The sequence below is a fragment of the Zalophus californianus genome, chromosome 2, assembly GCF_009762305.2.
Source record: "Zalophus californianus isolate mZalCal1 chromosome 2, mZalCal1.pri.v2, whole genome shotgun sequence".
NCBI classification, from domain to species: domain Eukaryota; kingdom Metazoa; phylum Chordata; class Mammalia; order Carnivora; family Otariidae; genus Zalophus; species Zalophus californianus.
The window spans coordinates 11,716,953-11,739,660 of NC_045596.1; the positions used below are offsets into that span (position 1 = coordinate 11,716,953).

At 44.1% G+C, this 22,708-nt stretch overlaps 1 protein-coding gene across 2 annotated transcripts in view; it reads left to right on the forward strand.

Annotated features, from left to right (window-relative positions):
• Positions 1-22,708, forward strand: part of CC2D2A (coiled-coil and C2 domain containing 2A) — a 131,570-nt gene that overhangs the window by 47,636 nt on the left and 61,226 nt on the right. For both annotated transcript variants that reach the window (XM_035726273.1, XM_035726274.1), the window contains 6 exons: positions 5,438-5,647; positions 6,611-6,717; positions 11,483-11,623; positions 14,540-14,696; positions 15,276-15,514; positions 18,490-18,667. In XM_035726273.1, the coding sequence (XP_035582166.1) occupies positions 5,438-5,647; positions 6,611-6,717; positions 11,483-11,623; positions 14,540-14,696; positions 15,276-15,514; positions 18,490-18,667 (1,032 nt within the window). The remainder of the gene's footprint in view (positions 1-5,437; positions 5,648-6,610; positions 6,718-11,482; positions 11,624-14,539; positions 14,697-15,275; positions 15,515-18,489; positions 18,668-22,708) is intronic.

Sequence of the window (22,708 nt, forward strand, 5' to 3'; positions counted from 1 at the left end):
TGTGAAATGGACATAATAATAGCACCTACCTCCTGGGATAATCATGCAGATGGGTGGAGATAGTACATTCCAGTGCTTAGAACAGAGCTCCGCACGTGCTGGCTAGCATTCAACAAGACAGAGTTGTCTGCCTTAGTGTTTAATTAAATTCTCTTCCTTTCCTGAGCTGCTGAGCAAAGATCCCCTCCTTCCGAAACCCAGGAAATTTTATATTATAATATTTCAGCATGGATAAAGTGAAACAGAATGAGGGAATTGAAATGATCATTCTGGAAAGCAGATTGCCTGACAGAGAAGACACAGGTGCAAGTCGGAGCATCTGAGCTGTCCTATTAACAACTACTTTGTGATTTTGGGTGGGTCCCTTTACCTCTGTGCCCATTTTCTTAGTTGAAAAATAGGAACAATAATAATCTTCTCTACCTCAGAGGATCAGTGTATTCAGATGATGTAACTGTATGCCCTTTTTTAAAATTGTGAATGTCTATGAAATTTTGTTGTTACTATAGACAAGTATTAATGAGTGGCTACTTTGTGCAGAAATGTGATCATGGGAGTAGATGATCACAAAACAAGCATCAACCCAAGTCACAGTCCATGAGGCATTTGTCATCTATTTGTTTACATGACAGATACGTGATATAATTAGTGATCGAGACAGTCATCCCCTTGTGCACATACCCGGTAATACATCAGTCTCCCTTCACCTTCCCTCCGTTTCAGCAGGAAACACTGACATAATGAGGCACTAATTATGGGTTACAGTGAGAAAACAGAAGAGTAAGTACTATGTTGAGTTGGGTATTAAGGGAGCCAATTAATCTTATCTGTCTGCTTCGGAGTTTGTGCGGCTAGTTGGGAAATGCACAGGGGTCAGAGAGGGATGCAGAAATCAGTCGCACAAAGGGTAGAACTGGACAGCAGAAGGCCACTGGAACCCAAGACCAGATGGGCTTGCTGCTCCATCTCCCATGAATTCCACTCCCGTCTAGACACAGCCCTGGTGAGTTCACCATGGGGACTGTCGAGGAGAACACACGGGGCCAGTAAGCAGGCTCTCGGGAGAGAGCTAAGAAGGGGCAGTGGAGAACCCAGACCAATGGCTCTCGGGCTCCAGCTGGCTCTCTAGTCATGTTCTTCCATCTCTCTGGGGAAGGAGCCATGAGGATGGGGCATGGGAAGGGAAGCAGGGTGGTTTCCTCCCAATACCTGTGTGAGAGGGGAGATCTTCCCATCTTGTGTGCAGAAGTGGGGAAGGAGATAAGGAGAATGTCCCCCTTGGAGGGGCTGGTCGTCCAGCATCACAGAGCAAAAGAAGTTAGAGAAGGGAAAAAACCAAAGGGACTGGAGACTCCCGAGGTCATTTCTTAGAGGGTCAGGCTTTGGACATAGCAAAGAGCAAAGGATATGTTCGAGTGCGTGCGAAGAATGCAGAAGGGTTCAGATTAGAGGGAGGGAATATTATTCCCCCTGTGTGTTGCCCCATTACATATCACCTGTTACATTCACTGTGGACTTGTATACCTCAGTCTTTTGGGGGGAATGTGGTTGTGGAACCTTCCAGTGATTCAAAACATAATACATCTCTTTCTAGATTGATATTTTCACAATTTTATTTTTTTTACCAACTTTTACCTTTTCCTACATTTATTCAGATCTGTCCAATGCAAAACCCATGTTTTTTCCACTGTTCCATGTAACAGGCTTGCCTTTAAGAAAAAAATATTAAATGCATATGGCCTATATTTTTAGTCTTATGTCCAAACATACCTTCCATCTGGGAGTTTTGACGTGATGCAGGAGCACAGAAGGAGATGAATGGGCAAGAGGGCTTCACTGATAGCTTATTAATGCATCTCCTCTCTCCCTCCCCCCCTGGCCTGAAAGTGACTCAAGGCAAAGATGGGGTTTTCTTCTTCTTTTAACCCTAGCACTGGGCAGGAGGCTGGCACATAGGGACACCTCAAAATATAAATTGAATGTTATTTAAATGATTCAGCTGAGCTGAATGTCTCTAGAAGAGACTCCCTCCTTCTTCCTCTCCTCAGCTGTCTCTCCTGCAGAACAGCGGCTTTCCTGGGCTCTGGCTTAACCCTGGAATCCCAGTGACAGAAAACCAAGTCCGTGTGCTGGATCGGGATTTGGCAATTCCCTGGGCCATTAATGGTGAATTTATGCCTCAGAGCTCTCAGGCTCGAACTAACCCAGCAGGACTGACCAAACCCATCCCCCATCCCCCATTAGTAGTTTTCAAAAATGGAACATTCTACTCTTCCCAAACTAAGACCTTTGTGAGAGACAATTAAAAATAGAGAAATATAAAAAGAGCGTCAATATTGCGCAAAGAGCAAAGTTAAACGTCAAATGAGAAAGAATGCAATTGAATACCTCTTAAGAAGGAACTATTCCAAAACTTAAAAAAATAAAAATGCCAAGGGGACATTGCACATCAGTCATAAACAATATAAAATGCAGTTCGCTTAATCCTGATAACAAAGTAAGGTTAGGGTTGTTGAAAGCAACCCCAACAGCCTCCCTCCTCCCTCCCTTCCTCCTTTCCTCCCTCCCTGCCTTCCTCCGTTCCTTCCTTCCTTCCATCTTACCTTCCTTCCCTCCTTCCCTCCTTTTATTTTTATTCTTCCCATCCTTAACTGGAAGTCCACTATATTCTCAGTTGTCCTAAACTCAGAGAATATAGAGGTAGGAATATTCAAACATGGCCTTAGACTGTCCCTAGTATGGCTAGACAGAAATGTCAAGTGTTACTGATTCCGTCAGGGGGAGCCTGGCTGGCTCAGTCAGTAGAGCATGTGACTCTTGATCTCTGGGTCATGAGACTGAGCCCCGCATTGGGCACAGAGTTTACATTTTTAAAAAAAAATGAAAGATTTTGTGATTAGAAGTCAGCAAGACATTCCTGGAGGGCATAAGTGTAGAGGCAAAACTGCTTACCATTTTGAGGAATTTACCATGATTCCAACTTCCTTGTTAATTACCACTTGGTAAGATTACCACTTCCCTCTCCGCCATTCTCACCAATGTTTCCCAGAGCATGGTCACCTACTATGTTCTAAGCACTGCATTCGCCAACACTCTGGGTTGCAAATGATAAAAACTAAAGCAAACCAGCTTCAGTAAAGAGAGAATTTGGTGGCCCATAAAACTGGGAAGGATCTGGAGATAAATCATAAAAATGAAGGAGGGACTTTGGGAACCAGGATCTCGGGGGCTGTCTCTCTCTCTCTACCTCTCTTTTCTCTGGTTCTCCTTGAATGTTGACTAGCTTCATTCCCTCCGATTGCAGACAGACCAGAATTCTCCATGTGTTAAGAGATATGACCCTTGATAATCTAAGCTTAACAACTCCAGAGGAAAGGATTCTATCTTTTCTTCCAAGATTCACATTTATCAATAGCAAGGACAAACTGGTCAGTTGTAAGTAGAACATGTGACCGCCACCTCATGCCCGGAAGATGGGGATGAGAAAGCTTCCAAGAATGAGAAAGCTTCCAGAGAGGACCAGAACAGCCACAGAATCTACGGCAGGCTCTCGACTGGATTCAGACTCTGTTCCTGTTATTTTCCCACAGCAAATATAGAGACTTGTATTTTAATCCCACCAATGATTATTCTTTTTCTATACACCTTTTATTTTTTATTTTATTTTTTTAAAGATTTATTTATTTATTTTAGAGAGAGAGCATGTGAGCAGGAGGAGGGGCAGAAGGAGAAGGAGAGAGAAGAGCAGACTCCCTGCTAAGCGCCGAGCCCAACAGGGGGCTCAGTCCCAGGATCCCAAGATCATGACCTGAGCCAAAACCAAGTGTCAGTCGCTCAACCGACTGAGCCACCCAGGCTCCCTTCTACAGCTTTTAAGTTTCTTCCTCCGTTGTCATGCATCTCCACACACACCGAGAACATCAGCAGATAATCCATTTGCATCACCTCTGATAGTCTTGGGTTTTGGTTTTCAATTGAAAAATGAAAAATCAATTTCAAGATTAAAATAATATGTTCTATAAATATCATTTATTCTTAGAAGAAATTATTTCCGCTATTTTCATGATCGTTCTCAGTATATAGTTAAAGAAAATAAATATAACAAAAAGAAAGACAAGGAACTGGGAGTCTTTCTCCTTAATAGGAAGAGAGCTGGGCTCTTTTGAGCAGTCTAGCCCAGTGACTACAAGGGTCCTGGAAACTTTTTTTACGTGGTTGACCTGAGCCTAAGGCAGAGACCACCAGCAATCATTTGACCATGCGCTAATGCAGATTTGGGGAAGGAGAAATGAAGTACAGGTGTCCTGGGTAACATTTCAGGTGAATTGGACCATGCTACCCACATTACTTACTCATACCAAGAAGAGTACAAGACGGAACCTGAGAGTCACACCCTGAGTGACCTCATAACTCTGAAACCCCATGGCAAGAGGAAAGGCAAAGCAAGAACCAGCAGGAGCAAAGCAATTAGAGAGGAATTTTCGATTAAGTTTGTAGAATGATGTTTAGTTGTACATGTCTTTGTGAGGTGGAAATTTTTTAATTAATCTCAGCAGTCGGGGTGATCATAAGACACAAAGTGGTCACCTGCAGATGAAAAAGTTCTAACGCAGGGGCGCCTGGGTGGCTCAGTCTGTTATGCATCCAACTCTTGATTTTCGCTCAGGTCATGATGTCAAGGTCGTGGGACTGAGCCCTGTGCCAGGTGGGGAAGCTGGGCGTAGAGCCTGCTTGGGATTCTGTCCTTCTCCCTCTGCCCATCCCCAACCCCAGCTCACCCTCTCTTAAAAAAAAAAAGAAAAAGGAAAACAACAACTTCTAACAAATATGTGGGTTATAATTGAATCCTTTTATCTGAATGAAAGAGAAAAGAAATTATGCCCTCCATTGTGGCACTCTAAAGTGTAAGGATATTAATGATCAGAACTAGGGCTTTTATTAGACATTAAATAGCAGTGGACTATGATCCCAGCAGGGGTGGTCTTCCCTCCTTTTAAATGCAAATGGAGACTCAACTCAGCATATTCTGGAAGGTACTGAGATAGAGTCAATCCATTCCTATTCAAGCCTACCATTTGTAAACACATCCCGGTTTTATAAGGATATTTTTTTTAAGCAAAAAATCTATTGGTCTTCTCATCAAAGACAGACTGAATGTTATTTTATAGGAGAAAACATGTTATTTTATTAAAATAAATAAAGATACACTGTGTTGAAGTCCTACAGGAAATCATAAGTCCTAAATATACATTAATACTCTACTGATCGGGGGGGGGGGGGGAGTGGGAAATATGAAATGGAATGGCTAAAAAGAAATAAACTCATATATTCCTACTTGTGGGTCCTGGTGCATCTGGCTGTTGTCTCATTCCACCCTAGATCATTATCCAGTGAGTGCTTTAACTGGGGTCCCCCCATACTCTGCTCTCTTTAACAGGCAGTAAAATATGTCCACAGAAGTCAGCACATGATTGGATCTGGAGACCCCTCTGGAAATTTCCAACTGGACATTGATATTTCAGGGTTAATCTTCACTCATCATCCCTGTTTTAGCCGAGAGCATGTTTTGGCAGCCAAGCTGGCCCAATTATATGACCAGTACCTTGCAAGACACCAGAGAAACAAGGCAAAATTCCTTACTGATAAGGTACACTCTTCCATTCTTACTGTTGACGGGGTTGGTTCTTCTGATGAGCCCAAGCAACAAAAACACCAGCCTGCAGCAAATGTTCGTGCACCTCTTACACATGCCCCCTCAGCCTACGATGTATGATAGATTGTTCTCCTTGCAAGCAAACAGAAGGCTATGGCAATGCACATTTCATGTGTGCAAATTCAGTGGCACACGCTTGGCTTGAAGAGAAAGGTTTGTGCTAATGGTGCAAGTCACCTCACTTCCCAGGGAGCGGGCATTTAATGGAAGATATGTAACTGTGTCTTGCTTGCATGACCTCAGATGCTGAGACCATTCACGGCCTGAGAATCTCTCTGTCCTTAGAGACATTCTCATCTTTACATGTAATTTGCCGTAACGTGGTACGCAAACACAAGTCAGTTGTTTCCGATGATGCTCAAAGAAATGGCTCTCTGTGTGACACTTACTTCCAATGTGATGCCATCCCATGGGATTTTCTTGAGTAATTTTGACTACGGGCAATTTTAGCCCCACACCCTGACTTTAAAACCTACTGCCCAAATAAGAGATCACTCCACATTACCTCCTTTTGAGCCTATAGGTTTATGATCTGTTCACAAAAATATCCCTGTATATCCGGGACCCAGAAAGATCCACTGTTAGCCTTGAAAGAGACCTCATTTCTGAGACACACACATAAAAGCAACACTTGTCATGATCCTCTTAATGATCTGGGCTACAGAACAGGGATGAACCTACCTTGTCCTTTATTATTCCTTTTCTTTTTTAAAAATAGAAGAGAGTTCTCTGTCAGAGTTCGTTGTGGTGAAAGTGTGGGAACAGCGGGATGTTTGAGCACCCGTTCACGGCTTTGTTGGCATCATTTTGCCCTGGTGAAGGGGGTGGTTCAAGGCACATAATTTGCAGTAGGCGGTAGAGTCTCTAACTCAAAACTTGTATCCATATTTTTTTAAGCTCCAAGCTCTAAGAAATGCAGTTCAGACAGGACTTAATCCAGCAAAACCTCATAAATCTCTTGATACAACCCAAAAAGGCATCAATGAGTATAAATCTGAAATTCGGTGAGTAAAGTCTGTAATTGTAACTTCTACTTTTTTTTGTTCTTGTTAGATGTGTACTTGTTGAAAGCTTTTTTCAGTTTTTCCAAATGCACTGAATATATGAGAAATTAAGCCAAATGAAGTAATGAGATATATCCATCTTATTAACATCAAATTTGAAGTCCAAGAAAAGAATGAGGATATAGGATATTGTAACTTACTCTGCTGGTGTAAACGTCGCTACAAGCCACGACTTTATTTTTTTTAAGATTTTATTTATTTATTTGACAGAGAGAGAAGAGTGAGAGAGAACAGAAGCGGGGGGGTGGGGCGGGGCAGGGAGGGAGAAGCAGGTTCACCACCGAGCAGGGAGCCCGATTCGGGGCTTGATCCCAGGACCCTGGGATCATGACCTGAGCTGAAGGCAGATGCTTAACGACTGAGGCACCCAGGCGCCCCCACATCTGGTATAGTCTTAACGCTGAACATCTGTAGCATGGTTAAATTGACTGAATTAGATCTGCATGTACCAATATAGAGAAAAGAATGTTGAATGAAAATACCCAGGTGTAAGAGGATACTTGCTGTGTGAGACGGCCCATGAACCCTAAAGAATACCCAACACAACGCTTGTCTGTTGTAGGTACATACAGAAAAGACACACATGCCAGTCCCAGGGAGGGAGAGAAGAGAATGCAGTCCAAGAGGTCTTCAAATGTAACTATAACATTGGAGACAAAACCAAAAGCCCTGAGTAAATGTGACAAAATGTGAACAAGTGTCCTAATGACTTATGACATGGGCTTTTCTCTTTCTTGGAATTTTTCATAATTAAAATTCAAAAATTAAAACCCTGATTGTTGCTAAACAATTAGGAAATACCTAACATAGAAGGTTTCTTCTGGAGTCCCATCCCTCTGGAGAAATCACAGTAACAGATTTTTGCTAGTTCTTCCCCGTGTATATTCCCCTGTGTGTGTATATACTTACACATCCATACACAGATGCGTTCGTGTGTATATATTTTATTTTTTTAAGGAATCATGTTGCATTTACTATCTCACAACTGGCTTTTCTATGTACAATACATCTTAGACCTTTTCTTTTTATACGACATCTAGGTCTGCATCAGTACTTATTTTTAAAGATTGATTTATTTTAGAGAGAGAACGTGTGCACAGGCGTGCGCCCATGAGCACAGGGGGAGGGGCAAAGGGAGAGAGAACCACAAGCAGACTCCCCTCTGAGCGCAAAGCCAAACGTGGGGCTCGATCCCAAGACCCTGAGATCACGACCTGAGCCAACACTAAGAGTCGGATGCTTAGCCAACTGCACCACCCAGGCGCCCCTGTATCATTATTTAAAGGCTGATATTATAGAGATGTTATGTTCCCTGTTGATAGACATTTGTATTATTCCTATTTTGTATTATAGAAACTGCACTCTAATTGACATTCCTGTGTGCATGAGTATTTCCACAGAATGAATTCTTAGAACAGGAATTTATAAATCAAGGACTTTAAATGTATACTTTTCTTTATACAATCTAGCCTTGAGTTGGAAATTCCTCCAGCAAAGTGGAAATTAGTGATGTTGAGATACTGTCACTGTAAAAGTATGAAGAGTATGTTCTAAAAGGAAAATTCTTATTTATGCTTTAAAAAAAAAAAAAGCCCACAGTGCAGCCTCCTTGTGCAAATAATTTTTGCTTAAGCATACATTGGGTAAGAAAAGTGACAAAAAGCTGTCCTGAATACAGTAGTGGTTTTATAGGGACTCGTATTTATCAGCAGTATTTGAAAACTAGCAGAAACGTATGAGAGATGGACAGACCATGCCGGGGCGGGGGCGGTGCCCCGCAGACGGCAGACCCAGGGCGGTCTTTCTGCTGCCCCTGGAAATGAACGCCTCTGTGTGATCCAGCATTTCTGGCCCAGTAAGAGAGTGGGTTTTAGCCTTTTCCTGATATTTCACTATTGTTAAAACAAATCTAAGCAGATGGCCTGCTCCCGGCTGTCCTCTCGCGTGGGCCCCGGCCTGCTGCTGACCAGAGTCCCTGGGAGCCCCCGCTGGGCATCCGCGGAGTCCGTGGCAGGTGCCGCTCACCTCAGCCCCCAGCACGCCAGTCATTCTCCACCTCGTTTCCTGTAAATGGCATCCTGACTGCATCGCTTGTCCCCTGAACTGGAACCAGCTATATAAGGAAGGAAGCATGGGTCTCCATGCAAGATGGGGGAACACTGTATTTAACTCTCCCTACTGGGTCTTTACCCTCAGCCCTGCTCAAACTTGAACAACTAAGACTGTGACTCTAGATCCCCATCTGGCTACCACTTTCTCTCTGTATTTTCCTTCACAGCCAAACTTGTGGAAAACACTAGCATTCTTGCTGCTCTACTCCCTTGCCTCCCTCCCGTTCATGGGAACCTCACTCGTCGCCCACCCACCTTTCCTTGGAGGCTGATCTTGCCACAGGCCAGGGCACCTCCGCCTTGCTAAGCCCCTCTTGCTACCTGGCCTCTTGACGGCGAGGGGCACTGTCACCGGAGCGGCCTGGTGTGACCTATTTCTTCCCTCTCCTGGCCCCTGTCCTTCCCACTGTCCTTTGTCTACTTATTCTCCTCTGCCCAGATTCCCAAGATGCAAAGCTTCTCACAGGCTTTTTCTTTTTGTTTTCTTCATTAACTTGCCTTTTCTCCTGAGATCGGAGTCCAGTCCTGTGGTTGGAAGGATCATCCGGAGGCCAGTGGCTCCCAGGGTTTCCCCTCTGGGGTGAAGCCCCCTTCCACTCTCTGGACCCCCATCTGCACCAGGTTACCTGACTCCCTGAGCAAAACTGCCTTTTCCTTTTCTTCTTTAGCTCAGATGTCAAATTTTTCTTGCTAAGAGTTCTTTTTTAGCATTTCGGAGAAACTATTTTGTCAGGTACTAAAAAAGGAAATAGAAAAAAATATATCAGAAAGCCTTAAGGTGTCACACAACTCAGTAAAATAATTTTACGTTGCAGTTTTTCAAAAGGAGGCAGGGGAGGCAGCTAAAGGCATAAGAGAAGAACAGACCACTTGATACTGACAGCTAACGTTGGTGGACCACTTACCAGATGTCAGGCACCATTCTAGTATTAAGTTTACAGATGAGGCATGGAGAACTTAAATTGTTGGCCCCAGGCCAGCTAGCAACTGATAGAACCAGGATTGTAGAGTCTGACTGCAACATCTGTGCCCATCACATGCGTTACTGCTTTGCAAGAAGGATGTTTCTTGGGGCGCCTGGGTGGCTCAGTCGGTTAAGCGTCTGACTTCGGCTCAGGTCATGATCTCAGGGTCCTGGGATGGAGCCCCTCATTGGGCTCCCTACTCAGTGGGGAGTCTGCTTCTCCCTCTGGCCCTCCCCCCTGCTTGTGTGTGCTCATTCTCTCTCAAATAAATAAAATTTTCAAAAAAGAAGAAAGAAGGAGAAGAAGAAGGTTTCTTAGTTCGTTGCTTTCTTGTTTCTGTGACGTCTTCAGAGAGTCCCGAATCTTGGCCATCCAACCGCTAATTGGCTGTCATCTTCCGCCATCTTCCTTTTCCAGAGCCAGCAGTTGAGTGATTAGAAACCTAGGCCTCTGTGCTTCTCTGTACCACTTCCACAGGCTGAGTCAGCACAAGTACAGCCTCCAGACTTGGGCCTTCCTTCTGGAGGTCAGGAGGTGCTAATTCATGAGACCCTGCCTCCATGATTTCCAAGGGAATTCTCTGAGGCAAATCTCACATTGTATGTCATCGTCATTTATCTATGTGTCTGACTCCTGAGCTACATGGTAAATTCCTTGAGCTCAGAGACACCTCCAATCTCCTAGACATTTCTGAATCACCTGGAGTGACACCTGGTACTTGCTCAAGAAAAGAAAAATTGTCTAATTAATTAATTAATAGCATAATGGAGTACATTTAGGTTCTAGATTTGACTGTCATTCCTAAGAGGGCTTGAAGTAAGGCGTTAAATAATTCCCACACACTTCAAATAATGGAAAATTACCGTGAAAGCATTTCCAACTGGTGCCTCTTCAAATCAACCTGAAATACTGTTAATACAGTTAGAAAACTCTCCCAGGCAGACAGTGACATTACTTCATCTCCTAAATATAGAATCTGTGATTTGTGTTAACAGAGACGGACTTTAATATGTTTGTTGTTAACTAGGACAACAACGTGCTTTCCTATGTGTACAATAATTTAGTCCACGAGAATTGAGTTTACTGGGCCTCTTATTTTTATAACTTCAAAGCTAGCTATTTGCCTAAGGGTACATAGTATTAATAAGAAGCTTAGAAGGTAATTTAGTTTAATTGAAGTCAGATTCACCTAGGGAAAACAAAATCAAATAACCTCTTGAAACACTTTGGCATCCTATTGCCTTCAAGTTTCCATTCATATCTTTGGATTTCCAGTACTTAAGAAGTATCGTAGGTGGGGCGCCTGAGTGGCTCAGTCATTAAGCATCTGCCTTTGGCTCAGGTCATGATGCTGGGGTCCTGGGATCAAGTCCCACATCGGGCTCCCTGCTCCCAGGGAAGCCTGCTTCTCCCTCTCCCACTCCCCCTGCTTGTGTTCCCTCTCTCGCTATCTCTGCCTCTGTCAAATAAATAAATAAAATCTTAAAAAAAAAAAAAGAAGTATCGTAGGTATCAAATTAAATATACAATCACTATAGCATTATTAGTTTCTTTTTTAATTGCAAACCCATCTAAATAACTTTTTAATATATAATAATAATAATAATAATAACATATTCTACCTTCTAGGCAAACAAGAAAACTGCGCGATGCTGAACAAGAAAAAGATCGAACATTGCTTAAAACGATCATAAAAGTTTGGAAGGAGATGAAATCCCTTCGAGAATTTCAGAGGTTTACAAATACACCCCTGAAACTTGTTTTGAGAAAGTAAGCTTTTTTCAATAGTTGTTTTATTGGGCTATATCATGCAAAAAGAAAAATGCATAAAACATAGATATGGCTTAAAAAATAATTATGAATAAATAATTAACAAGTAATAATAACTAAGAAAATGAATAAATGATGATGTAACCACTCCCCAGGTTAAGAAATAGGGCAGCCCCCATGTTCCTAACCCCAACTACTGCCTCCTCCATCCCAGAAGTAACCATTTTCCAGATTTTTATGATCAGCATTTCCTTGTTTCTCCTTATAGGTTTGCCATCTATGTGTAACTCCTAAGAAAATGTGGTTTAATATTACCTGTATTTGGTGTATCCACAAATGAAAGTAGGTTGTCTGTACTTTTTAGTGTATTCTTCACTACCATGTGAGATTCATTTACTTAATATCACATGGCTAGCTGAAGTTTATTTACTTTCTTTGTTTATAACACTTCATTATATGAATATAACAAATTTGCCCATTTCACTGTTGACAGACATCTGAGTTGATTCTGTTTTTCAGCTTACAGACAGCACTTCTATAGGGATCCTTATACATGTCTTTTAAGCTACATGCGCCTAAGCTTTCCCAAAATATACCTGGACGTGAAATTGTTGAGTCTTAGGGGATGGGCTTCTTTGATACCCACATGCCGAATCCACACTTTTCCGGAGTGGTTGTGCCGATTTATACTTTAACCAGTGTTCCCGTAGATCCCAATCACCCACACCATCCATGTCACCTGCTATTGTCAGATGTTACACTTTCCTTGGCCTTCTATTTCCCATTCATGAATTGGCCGTTTTGTTTTCCTCTGTCTGTTCAAGGCTTGTGTTGATGTTTGAACTGGACTGTTTGTCTTTGTTTCTTTTTCATAATTGGTAGGAGTTTGGCGTATATCCTGGACAGGGGGCCTTTGTTGATGCACTCTCTAGTTGCCTCTTTACTCCCTTTTGCTGCTTTTTGATGACAGAAATTCTTAATTTTAAACAAATAAAATATGTTCATCTTTTCTTTTACGATCTGTGCTTTCCGTATGCTGCTTTAAAAATCCTTCCCGAGTCAAGTAGATATTCTACTCTATTGTCTCTATAATCCTTATTGTTTTATCTTCCACATTCATCTTCAGTCCATTTGGAATCTCTCTTTGTATGGTGTAGAGAAAGTATGCTCGCTACCTAATCCACTAGACTTTGATACATGACTAAGAGGACAGTTATCACAACAAAAGTATATTCTGTATATTAATTAAAGAGCATCTGTGCTGCTGGTTTTCATCCCTTCCTGACTGTTTCTTCAGAGTAAGTGTTGTGCTGTACATCAACATGAAAAGTAATAAATGTGGGCAATTATCTGATACTTTGCTCTGAAGACAGCCATGTTTCAGCCAAAGATAGCTACGGATTGTGATTTTCTTTTAGGGCTGTAATTTTCATAACACTCTGAAAACATCCTACCGTTCCCAGGACAAACACAGATCATGCTTTATGAGGGCAGGCACCTGGTCACCATTGGATCTCTGGTCCCAAACAGAGCACCTGCCACTCAGGATCTGCTTAGTTAATGAAAAACAAATTCTGTCTGTCCCACAGAAACCGTGGGTGTCTCCCAGAAATTCCAGGGTTTCAGCTTCCAAATTCCATCTCTCAGGCTACCCCTCCCACCAGAAGCAGAACATAAATATTTACCTGTTTCCTCTTTCCTTCCTTCGGTTTAGGATAAACTAAACTTTATAGGAAATTTGCCCTTAAGATCACCTCTAGGTGACACTTTTCGTGATACTTAACACCCCTTCCTCCCGTAAGTAGCTGCCTCCTAAATTCTTTTGGAGTGCCCTTCACACTTTTGATACACCTAGGCACCTTATGATACAGCATAAATTTTTCCCTGCAAAAGTCATCAAATTTCCACTAGTTTATGGATGCCTCTGAATATCAGGGAGCAAAGCGAATGGGTCTCTATATGTCAGAGATGGAGCGTAATTTATGAACCAGTTTTCTCTGATGCTTATAAATTTCCAGTGCCACTGCGTTTCCAAAGTGATGTCTTCATAGTATCCTGGAGCGCTGAGTCTGTGCCTTAGGGAACCGCTAATTGCTAAACCACCAGGGCCCACGTGAATGTAAGCAAATCTGTGCCAACCTTAAAAGGAACAAGAACTTTAGGAGTAGAACCTGCAGGCCAGACGGCATTGATCACGTAAGCCTGGGCAATGAGCTGCAACAATCCCAAAGTGCTAGGGAGGAGGAGTTGGGTGTGGCGTGCCTGCCACCCCCTTCCAGAAGAATCACACGCTGATTCACATACCACATTTGTCTGATCTCGGGTGGATTGGGCCGCAGCACCTTTTGGGGCAGGAGATCTCCCAGCACAAAGGTCCTACTGAGCACACTGTGGGAAACACGGCTTTGGGCTGGGCAGAGCTCCTGATAAAGTATCGGCAGAATCATCCAAGAAAAACTCATATTGCCAATCCAAAGTCAGACTAGTAGTTTCAGGGGCTCAGAAGCAACATAATGAAGTGGTTCCTCAGAGACCTGCAGCACTAATAACTACAATGACACTCTACCCCTGCTGGTTGAGCATCTACAGGTGCTGGGTCTGTATGCTCTGGATCACTTAGCTCAGGGGGACGTCGTTGCTTAACCGTAAGTAGCAATCTATAGCTCATATTCCAGCTCCCTCTACTCACCAACTGTGTATTCTTGGGCAAGTCACTTCATCTCTCTGTGCCCCAGTATCCTTGCCTGTGAAATGCAGATGCTCATAGTATCGGCCTCCCAGGGTTGAGAGCTAACAGTTACAAAGCTTTCAGATGAGGCCCTGTCACATAGCAAGCCCCATACAGGTGTTTGCTGTTATTATTACTCTGTTACTTAATTTCAAGAGATAACCAAGGTACTGTAAATTATTTTAAAGGGAAAAAGTTGACCAGAAAACAGACGAAGAAGCATATGAGGCAGAAATTCAAGCTGAGATAAGTGAATTGTTGGAAGAGCACATGGAAGAGTATGAACAGAAGATGGAAGGGTATAGAGCCGCATACCAGCAATGGAAAGCCTGGAAGAAAGCCCAGGTTTGTCAAGTCCCTCGGCCTTGAGCAGGGCTGACCTTGGGGACAGGAGGGGTCTGGAAGGCTGCCCCTTGAGACCGGAGGAGGGAAACTGGACAGACCGACTGGGGCCCCTGCTGGCTCCACTCTGTCTCCCACTAAAGGTAGGGCATTGATGCTTCTGGGGTTCCCTGGGAAAATGATATAACTTTTTACCCATAACCTTGCAATATTGAATCCAAGCACAATAAGTAACAGATCAGGTAACCTGCAATAGCTGTGCCCACGAGCCTTACTTGACTTTCAAGATGTGTCCTTGGCCTTTAGAGCCAATATTAATGATCACCGGAATGGCTAACATTTTTAAGCTCTTTCTAGGCCAGGCATTACCTCAGGCCAACAACTCTGGGAAGAGCTTCCTGTGATTGTCCCCATTTTGCAGATGAGAAAACAGGCGCAGAGAGATCAAGCAGCTGCCCGAGCGCACACAGCTGCTTAAGGCCGAGCTGGGTCGGCATCCGGGTCCATCTGGTTCTGAAGACTGTGGTTGTAAGCGAAATTGCAAAATTTCTGTTTGACATAAGATTGCTTTTTACCCAACAGAGGGCCAAGAAGAAGAAAAAGAAGCAAGCTGTCGAAGAACATCCCAATGAGGAGATGGAGGAGCCGTATCCCAAGGAAGAGCCTGTGAAACCAGTCCCCCCAGAGCCCACCGATCGGGTGCTGGTAGAGCAACAAGTGAGGGAGAGGGCAGCCCGGAGCAGGAGAAGTCCTGGGGAGCCCACGCTGGTGCCGGAGCTGAGCCTGGCAGGGAGCGTCACTCCCAACGAGCAGTGTCCCAGGTGAGCAGACGCCCCCTGCCTGGCACAGTGTGATCAGGAGAATCATGAGCTCTGTAGATCTGTCTCAGATGGAACTACATGAACTCGTAGATATTTGTCCGTATTTTGGTGATTTCAAATGGTTCCCCTACCTCGGGCATCCCCAGGGGCCACTCCGGAGCACGCTGAGGGAAGCTGCCTGTAGCAGGTGGTACCTGCATGGCTTTTGATTTAGAGCCTTTGTCTGTAACATCAGGGTATCTTCTTTTTTTTTTTTTTAAAGAATTTATTTATTTATTAGAGAGAGAGAGAGAATGAGAGAGAGAGAGCATGAGAGGGAAGAGGGTCAGAGGGAGAAGCAGACTCCCCGCTGAGCAGGGAGCCCGATGCGGGACCCGATCCCGGGACTCCAGGACCATGACCCGAGCCGAAGGCAGTCGCCCAACCAACCGAGCCACCCAGGCGCCCACATCAGGGTATCTTCTCTCCATTGGTAGCACATTCTCTGCTCCCCAGCACGGACATGCAGGTCTGTCCTTGGCCCTTGTGTTCAGCTGCCCCAGGGGGGCTAGCTTCTCTCTTTGAAGGCCCCCAGAGAGCCTCCCAGAGGAACTGTGGATACCCCCCTGTAGCCATCTGATGCATATTCTCCAGATTTGATAGAAATACACTTCTAGGGGCTCCTGGGTGGCTCAGTTGGTTAAGTGTCTGACTCTTGATTTAGGCTCAGGTCATGATCTCAGTGTTAGGAGATTGAGCCCCATGTTAGGTTCTGCTCTGGGCGTGGAGCCTACATAAGATTCTCTATCTCCCTCTCCCTCTGCCCCTCCCACCCCACGTGTGCTCTCTCTCTCTCTTTTTCTCTCTCTCAAAAAAAAAGAAATACATTTCTAGTCATTCATGTGATGCTTGAGAAACCGTCAGAAGCTTCACCTTATATACATACATCTATACATATAATAAATTCAGTCACCCTCAGAAATAACTAGGATGTGGGGATTCATTAGAATGTCCATATAAGACCTCAGTTTCAAACTTCCGTTAATGTACCAATAATGTATTTTTTAACTCTGGCTTTTTTCTTGTGTTCTCCCAACCTCACAGCATTCAGATACTACACATAAATAAACTATTCCCCAGCACTGAATAAGCTATTTTCAAGGCACAGATAGCTTGCCATAAAAAAAAAAAATCCAAAATATGTGATTACACTTTTTTTTTGGATTACATGTTTTTTTAAAGGGAAAATTTGAGCTGGATTTGGCAGTCTTTTGTCATGAGTCTTGTTTTGACTGAGAATATATGCCTCAGTCTTAAATTTCTTGGTTTTCACTGAGATTGGGACTATAACCTAGGTTACCCCAAATCAGTGATCATGATCAACCCTTCTCATCAGACCATCATATAAGGGGAACCATGCAAAAGAAGGGGGAGTCTTAGGTCTGTCTGTAGCAGGATGTTACTGGGGAGGAACCATAAAACAACTCTGAGTCAAGTCTTTAGGTGTCTTGAATACTTCTTGAAATTTGGTGTTAAACTCCTTTATAGAAAAAAAAAAGTTGAAGTCATTGGAGCAATTCTATATCTGGGATGCGCTTAAATTACAGAGATGTAAAGAGTTAAAACTACCACCCAATTTAATGGGTACAAAATTTCTATTTGGGATTATGAAAACGTTCTGGAGGATAGTGGAATAGATGCACAACATTGTGAATGTATTTAATGCCACTGAACTGTCCACTTAAAAATAGTTAAAATGGTATTATGTGTATGTCTCACTGAAATTTATTTTTTTAATTTTTTAAAGATTATTTATTCATTTATTTATTTATTTGAGAGAGAGAGAGCACGAGCAGGGGGAGGGTCAGAGGGACAAGCAGATTCCCTGCTGAGCTGGGAGCCCGATGTGGGGCTTGATCCCAGGACGCTGGGATCATGACCTGAGCTGAAGTCAGACACAACCCACTGGGCCACCCAGGCGCCCCTGTCTCACTGCCATTTAAAAAAAAAAGACTTCACCACCCAAAAAAACCCTGAGTGTGCTTTGGATTTTATTTCATTTTTCTAAACGTTCCCTGTTCTTACCGAACTTGAGTTGCTATTGACTTAACCAACAACTGGCACTCTGGGTGAGTATTTCGGAAAATATACACAATAAAATTAAAGACTACTCTTGGGGGTTTCACTTTTTTTTTTTAACTTCCTTGCTCTAAGAATGATACGCTTGCCAGGATATCTTTTTTGGAATCCAAGTGGCCTTTTAAAAAAAGAAACCTCTCTTAATCCCCTGCATCCGGTGAGTACTCACCGTTGGAAAGTGTTAAAAAAAAAAAAAAAAACTCGAATCTTGGAGAAGTGGATTTGACCTGTTACAATACGCTGTTACATTTTTTTTTAAAGATTTTATTTATTTATTTGACAGAGAGAGAGACAGCGAGAGCAGGAACACAAGCGGGGGAGTGGGAGAGGGAGAAGCAGGCTTCCCCCCGAGCAGGGAGCCCGACGTGGGACTCAATCCCAGGACCCTGGGATCATGACCTGAGCCAAAGGCAGACGCTTAACAACTGAGGCACCCAGGCGCCCGATATGCTATTACATTTTTAGGATAAAACATCCCACCCAAATATCCATCACTACTGTCCCTTATGGATTGGATTCACTGTACTTACAAGGACTATGTTTCCGTTTACTTAAAACTTTGGGGTGCAAACGTAAAGCTTCTTTGAAAACATTTAAGGATGCCGTAATATAGTGAATGATGCTTGGACTGCAATTCTTCAGTCCCTGATGGGCTTTTGAGTGCCTCTTTGTTAGTCCGTATCACAGTTTATTATATGAAGCTCCTCGAGACCCGTGGCTGTTTTGGTGTGACAAGAGCTCCAGTGATTGGCAGAGTCGCCCCAGTGTATCTTGTTCTGTTCAGTGTCCATTCGTCAGATGCTCCACTTTTCCCTAGTAAACTACTAACCCCATCTGTGATCGGTCTCACTTTGCAGGGCGGAGGTCTTGCGAAGGGAGGATGTCAAGAGGCGCTCCATATATCTAAAGGTGATCTTCAACCAAAAGGAAGTGTCCAGGACCGACAGTCGTCCACTCGGGGCAGACTTCCGAGTTCATTTTGGACAGATTTTCAATTTGCAGATATTCAACTGGCCAGAGAGTTTAACATTGCAGGTATGCATTTTAATTATAGTCATTGTCCCAAGCATTTTTTTGGTGATCACAGGTATGAGTGGTTTGAAGATTTATTTATTTATTTTAGACAGAAAGAGAAAGAGCAAGAGAGTGCACAAGCAGGGGGAGGGGCAGAGGGAGGGGAGAGGGGAAGCAGAGTCCCCAGTGAGTGGGAAACCCAACGTGGGGCTCGATCTCACAACCCTGAGATTATGACCTGAACCAACACCAAGAGCCGGATGCTCAACCGACTGAGCCATCCAGATGCTCCAGGCACAAGATGGTTTTAAGTCATCCATTGGCAACACGGTGTCCTGATAGATTTTCAAGGTGAACAGAAGGTCGGCCTCCTCTTGGGCACGTCTGTCCTTATGGTCTTGGCAGAAGGAGATCTGTTTCCTCCTCACCTCCTGAAAATCCTGGCCACGGTGCTCCAGTGTGTGCCTCGAGATGGGGAAGGGGGATGAGAGGTAGGGGGGCCCTGGTTTTTTCTTTGGAGGCGTACTTCAGTATTGCTGTCTGCCTGGATCCTAGCATGAAATACCTCAGAAATCAATACTGCCATCATCACAGGTGGCTACGATGGGGTGGCTGCAGGTTATAGGATTCCCCCAAAATAAATATCACCACTAATCTAAATCCCACCATTAGCTATATATTTATTTGTGCCTATTTAGCTTCCTAGGGCTGCCCCAATTAAGGTGCTCAAACTTAGTGGCTTAAAACAACAGATACTTATTCTTTCACAGCTCTGGAGGGCCTGAGGTCTGAAATCTAGGGGCCAGTAGGGCCATGCTCCCCGCAAAGCTCTAGAGGAGAATCCTTCCATGCCTCTGCCGATTCTGGTGGTCCTTGGCATCCCTTGGCTTATAGTGTCACTCCAATCTGCTGCCATCTTCACGTGGCCACCTCCCTGTCTCTATGTATCCTTTTTTGTTTCTTACAAGGACATTCTCAACTGGACTTAGGCCAACCGCAATCCCATGTGAGCTCATCTCGATGTTTAACTAATTACATCTATAAAGACCCTATTTCCAGATAAGGTCACATTCTGTGGTTCCAGGTAGAGAGTAATTTTTAGAGGACACTATTTAATCCACTACGGTGTCCAAGCTTGCTGTTCTAATGGTGAATCCTCTTCTATGATGCTAACAGAATTCTCTTTTATGATAGCCTGTTAACTAGGGTTGCAAATATCTGGCACACATGCCTTTGCTTGCCATCCACTACCCACATAGTCTGCATCCACCATGTATGCACAAATGTCTGGTTCCCATCCACCACCCTTGCAAGAAATGACTACTTGATAGTGTCTTTTTCCCCCCACACTGAGGCTGGATAGGACTTCAGAATCCTTCTCAACACTGTACTTGAGGCAGCCACTACCTATTGGTTGTATTTGACATTAGCTGCAGGTACCATTACAGCTGTATCATTATTAAAATATTTAGGGGTGCATGGGTGGCTCAGTCGGTTGAGTATCTGCCTTTGGCTCAGGTCATGATCCCAGGGTCCTGGGATCGAGCCCCGCACCATGCTCCCTGCTAGGCAGGGAGTCTGCTTGTCCCTCTCTCTCTGCCTCTCCACCTGCTTGTGCTCTTTCTCTCTCAAATAAATAAATAAAATCTTTAATAAAATAAAATACTTAAATACTTCTGTACTGCATTCCCCAAATGCCACCCTGGCCACGTAGACACCACTTCCAAAATCCCCTGGACCTTCCCACAATGAGCCAATTAAAGAGTGTGTGAACAAGGCTAATGCCTCCAGCACCTTGTTCCCATGTGTGGCTAACATCTCTTCTGATTGGTTAGCGCTTGGCCATGAATATTCTTTGATATTTTGGACATCAACCATTACCTAGATCTCAGTAGTCGGAGGGGGAGATGAACCATGAGAGTCTATGAACTCTGAGAAACAAACTGAGCGTTCTAGAGGGGAGGGGGTGGGGGGATGGGTTAGCCTGGTGATGGGTATTGAGGAGGGCACGTACTGCATGGAGCACTGGGTGCTATACACAAACAATGAATCGTGGAACACTACATCAAAAACTAATGATGTAATGTATGGTGACTAACATAGCATAATAAAAAAAAATACATTTAAAAAAAAGCCTATTAAAACTGGTAGAGGAGGGTGCCTGGGTGGCTCAGTCAGTTAAGCATCCGACTCCTGATTTGGCTCAGGTCATGATCTCAGGGTCATGAGATGGAGCCCCCCCCCACCCCCTGTGTCAAGCTCAGCGCTCAGAGCAGTCTGCTTAAGATTCTCTCCCTCTCCCTCTGTCCCTCCCCTCCCCAACTTGTGCATGCACGCACTCTCTCTAAAATAAATAAATATAAAAAAATAAAGAGGACTTAAAAAAACTGGTAGAGGAAGTTTGAGACAGCTAAGATATGGAGCCCTTTTGAAATGGGAAGGAAGCATAGTAGCAATGCTCAGGATGAGATTAGGGCTGCCAAGCAATGGGATGGGGGCCCTAAAAGGGTCAGCCCTGAGCACCCAAGGTCAACCACCTCAGATGGGGATCGTCCCAGAGACTGCAGCAATTTCATCCTGTACCGTTTCATCTGTGATCTGGGGGTGGCGAGGGCAGAGGACGGTCCTCACTTACACGGCACCACACGTCAAGACTCAAGCCAGATTCTCTGCCATATTGATAACACCACAGACATCTACACAATTGAATAAGGTTTGGTTTGTTGGTTTGTTTGTTTTCAATTTTAGAGCTGACTTGGCCCAGTCAGTCCTTTAATCTTTAAAACCCTGTCTAATTTTTAAGGAAGTGTCTATGTATTCTGGAACTTGAAAAAAAAAAATAGAACTTATTTTGCTGCTCCCCTGAAAGTTAACTTTGGGCGGGAGGAGAAAGCAAGGACATTTTGTTAACATAAAAAATGGTATTTGAAAGGGGATTGGATTTGGAGGTTTGGTGAAAAACTGAGCTTTCCTAAAGACTGAAAATTCCCTTTCTGGGATCATCCGTGGAAAGATTATCTCTGTAAGTTGCTCCTTGCTTCTGCCTTGGTTTACAACGCTGTGTGGATACAGAGGGTGAAATTGGGGTGATGCTGCCTGAAGGCGAGCCTGCAGAGTCACCCAGAGTCACCTCCCACTCTGCGCTGGGAGGTGAGCTGGAGCTGCCCACGCTCTCGGGTGTCAGAGTCATGGCCCACCCTCCCACCCCTCTCCTCTGGGGCCCCTGCTGACTGCCTGCATCACACCGAGGGTTCCTCTTCCTTTGTCCTGTTAGCAAAGCCCCTCGAGGGGCTCTGGGACCCTAGGAACTGGGTTGCACCCCACCACCACTCCCTGTGAGACACACCATTATTTGCATCACTCAACTACCATGCACCGTGGATCAGAAGACAATCCCATTTCAGATATGCTGAGATTTAAAAATCTAGCACTCTCTGTACCACTAAGACCTGCTTAAGAGAGGGCTTTCTGTCCAGGGATTCCGTGAGTAAGGAGCTGGGGGGCAGTGCCCTTCTGTTTGCATGGCCAAGGCCTTTGGATGGTTTAAAATCTGAATGCCTTTGGGGTAAGTGTTGCACCCCACTGGTTCCAAAGCCCCACATCTTCGCCACTTCCCATATGAACACTCCTGCCGTGGCCCTGAACCCATGTGGCTTTAGCAACAGTTTAAAGAAAGATTTACTGCACACAAAAAACTGTCTAAATTAAGAAGAAAGCTTGATGGGGGGGCACCTGGGTGGCTCAGTCCATTAAGCGTCTGCCTTCCACTCAGGTCATGATCCTGGAGTCCTTGGATCGAGCCCCAGGTCAGGCTCCCTGCTCAGTGGGGAGTCTGCTTTTCCCTCTCCTCCTCGCTCGTGTGCTCAAATAAGTAAAAATCTTTAAAAAAAAAAAAAAAAAAAAGGAAGAAGAAGAAAACTTGATGGAGAAAGTACCTGAACACAAACCCCAGAAGCCAACTTGATGCTGCACTGTCACCTGCCCTGGATAACGAGGGGTCGCTGGAGGCCCCCCTGTGAGTCCCTGCACACTAGGTCCACAGAATGGGAAAGCGTTCAGTTA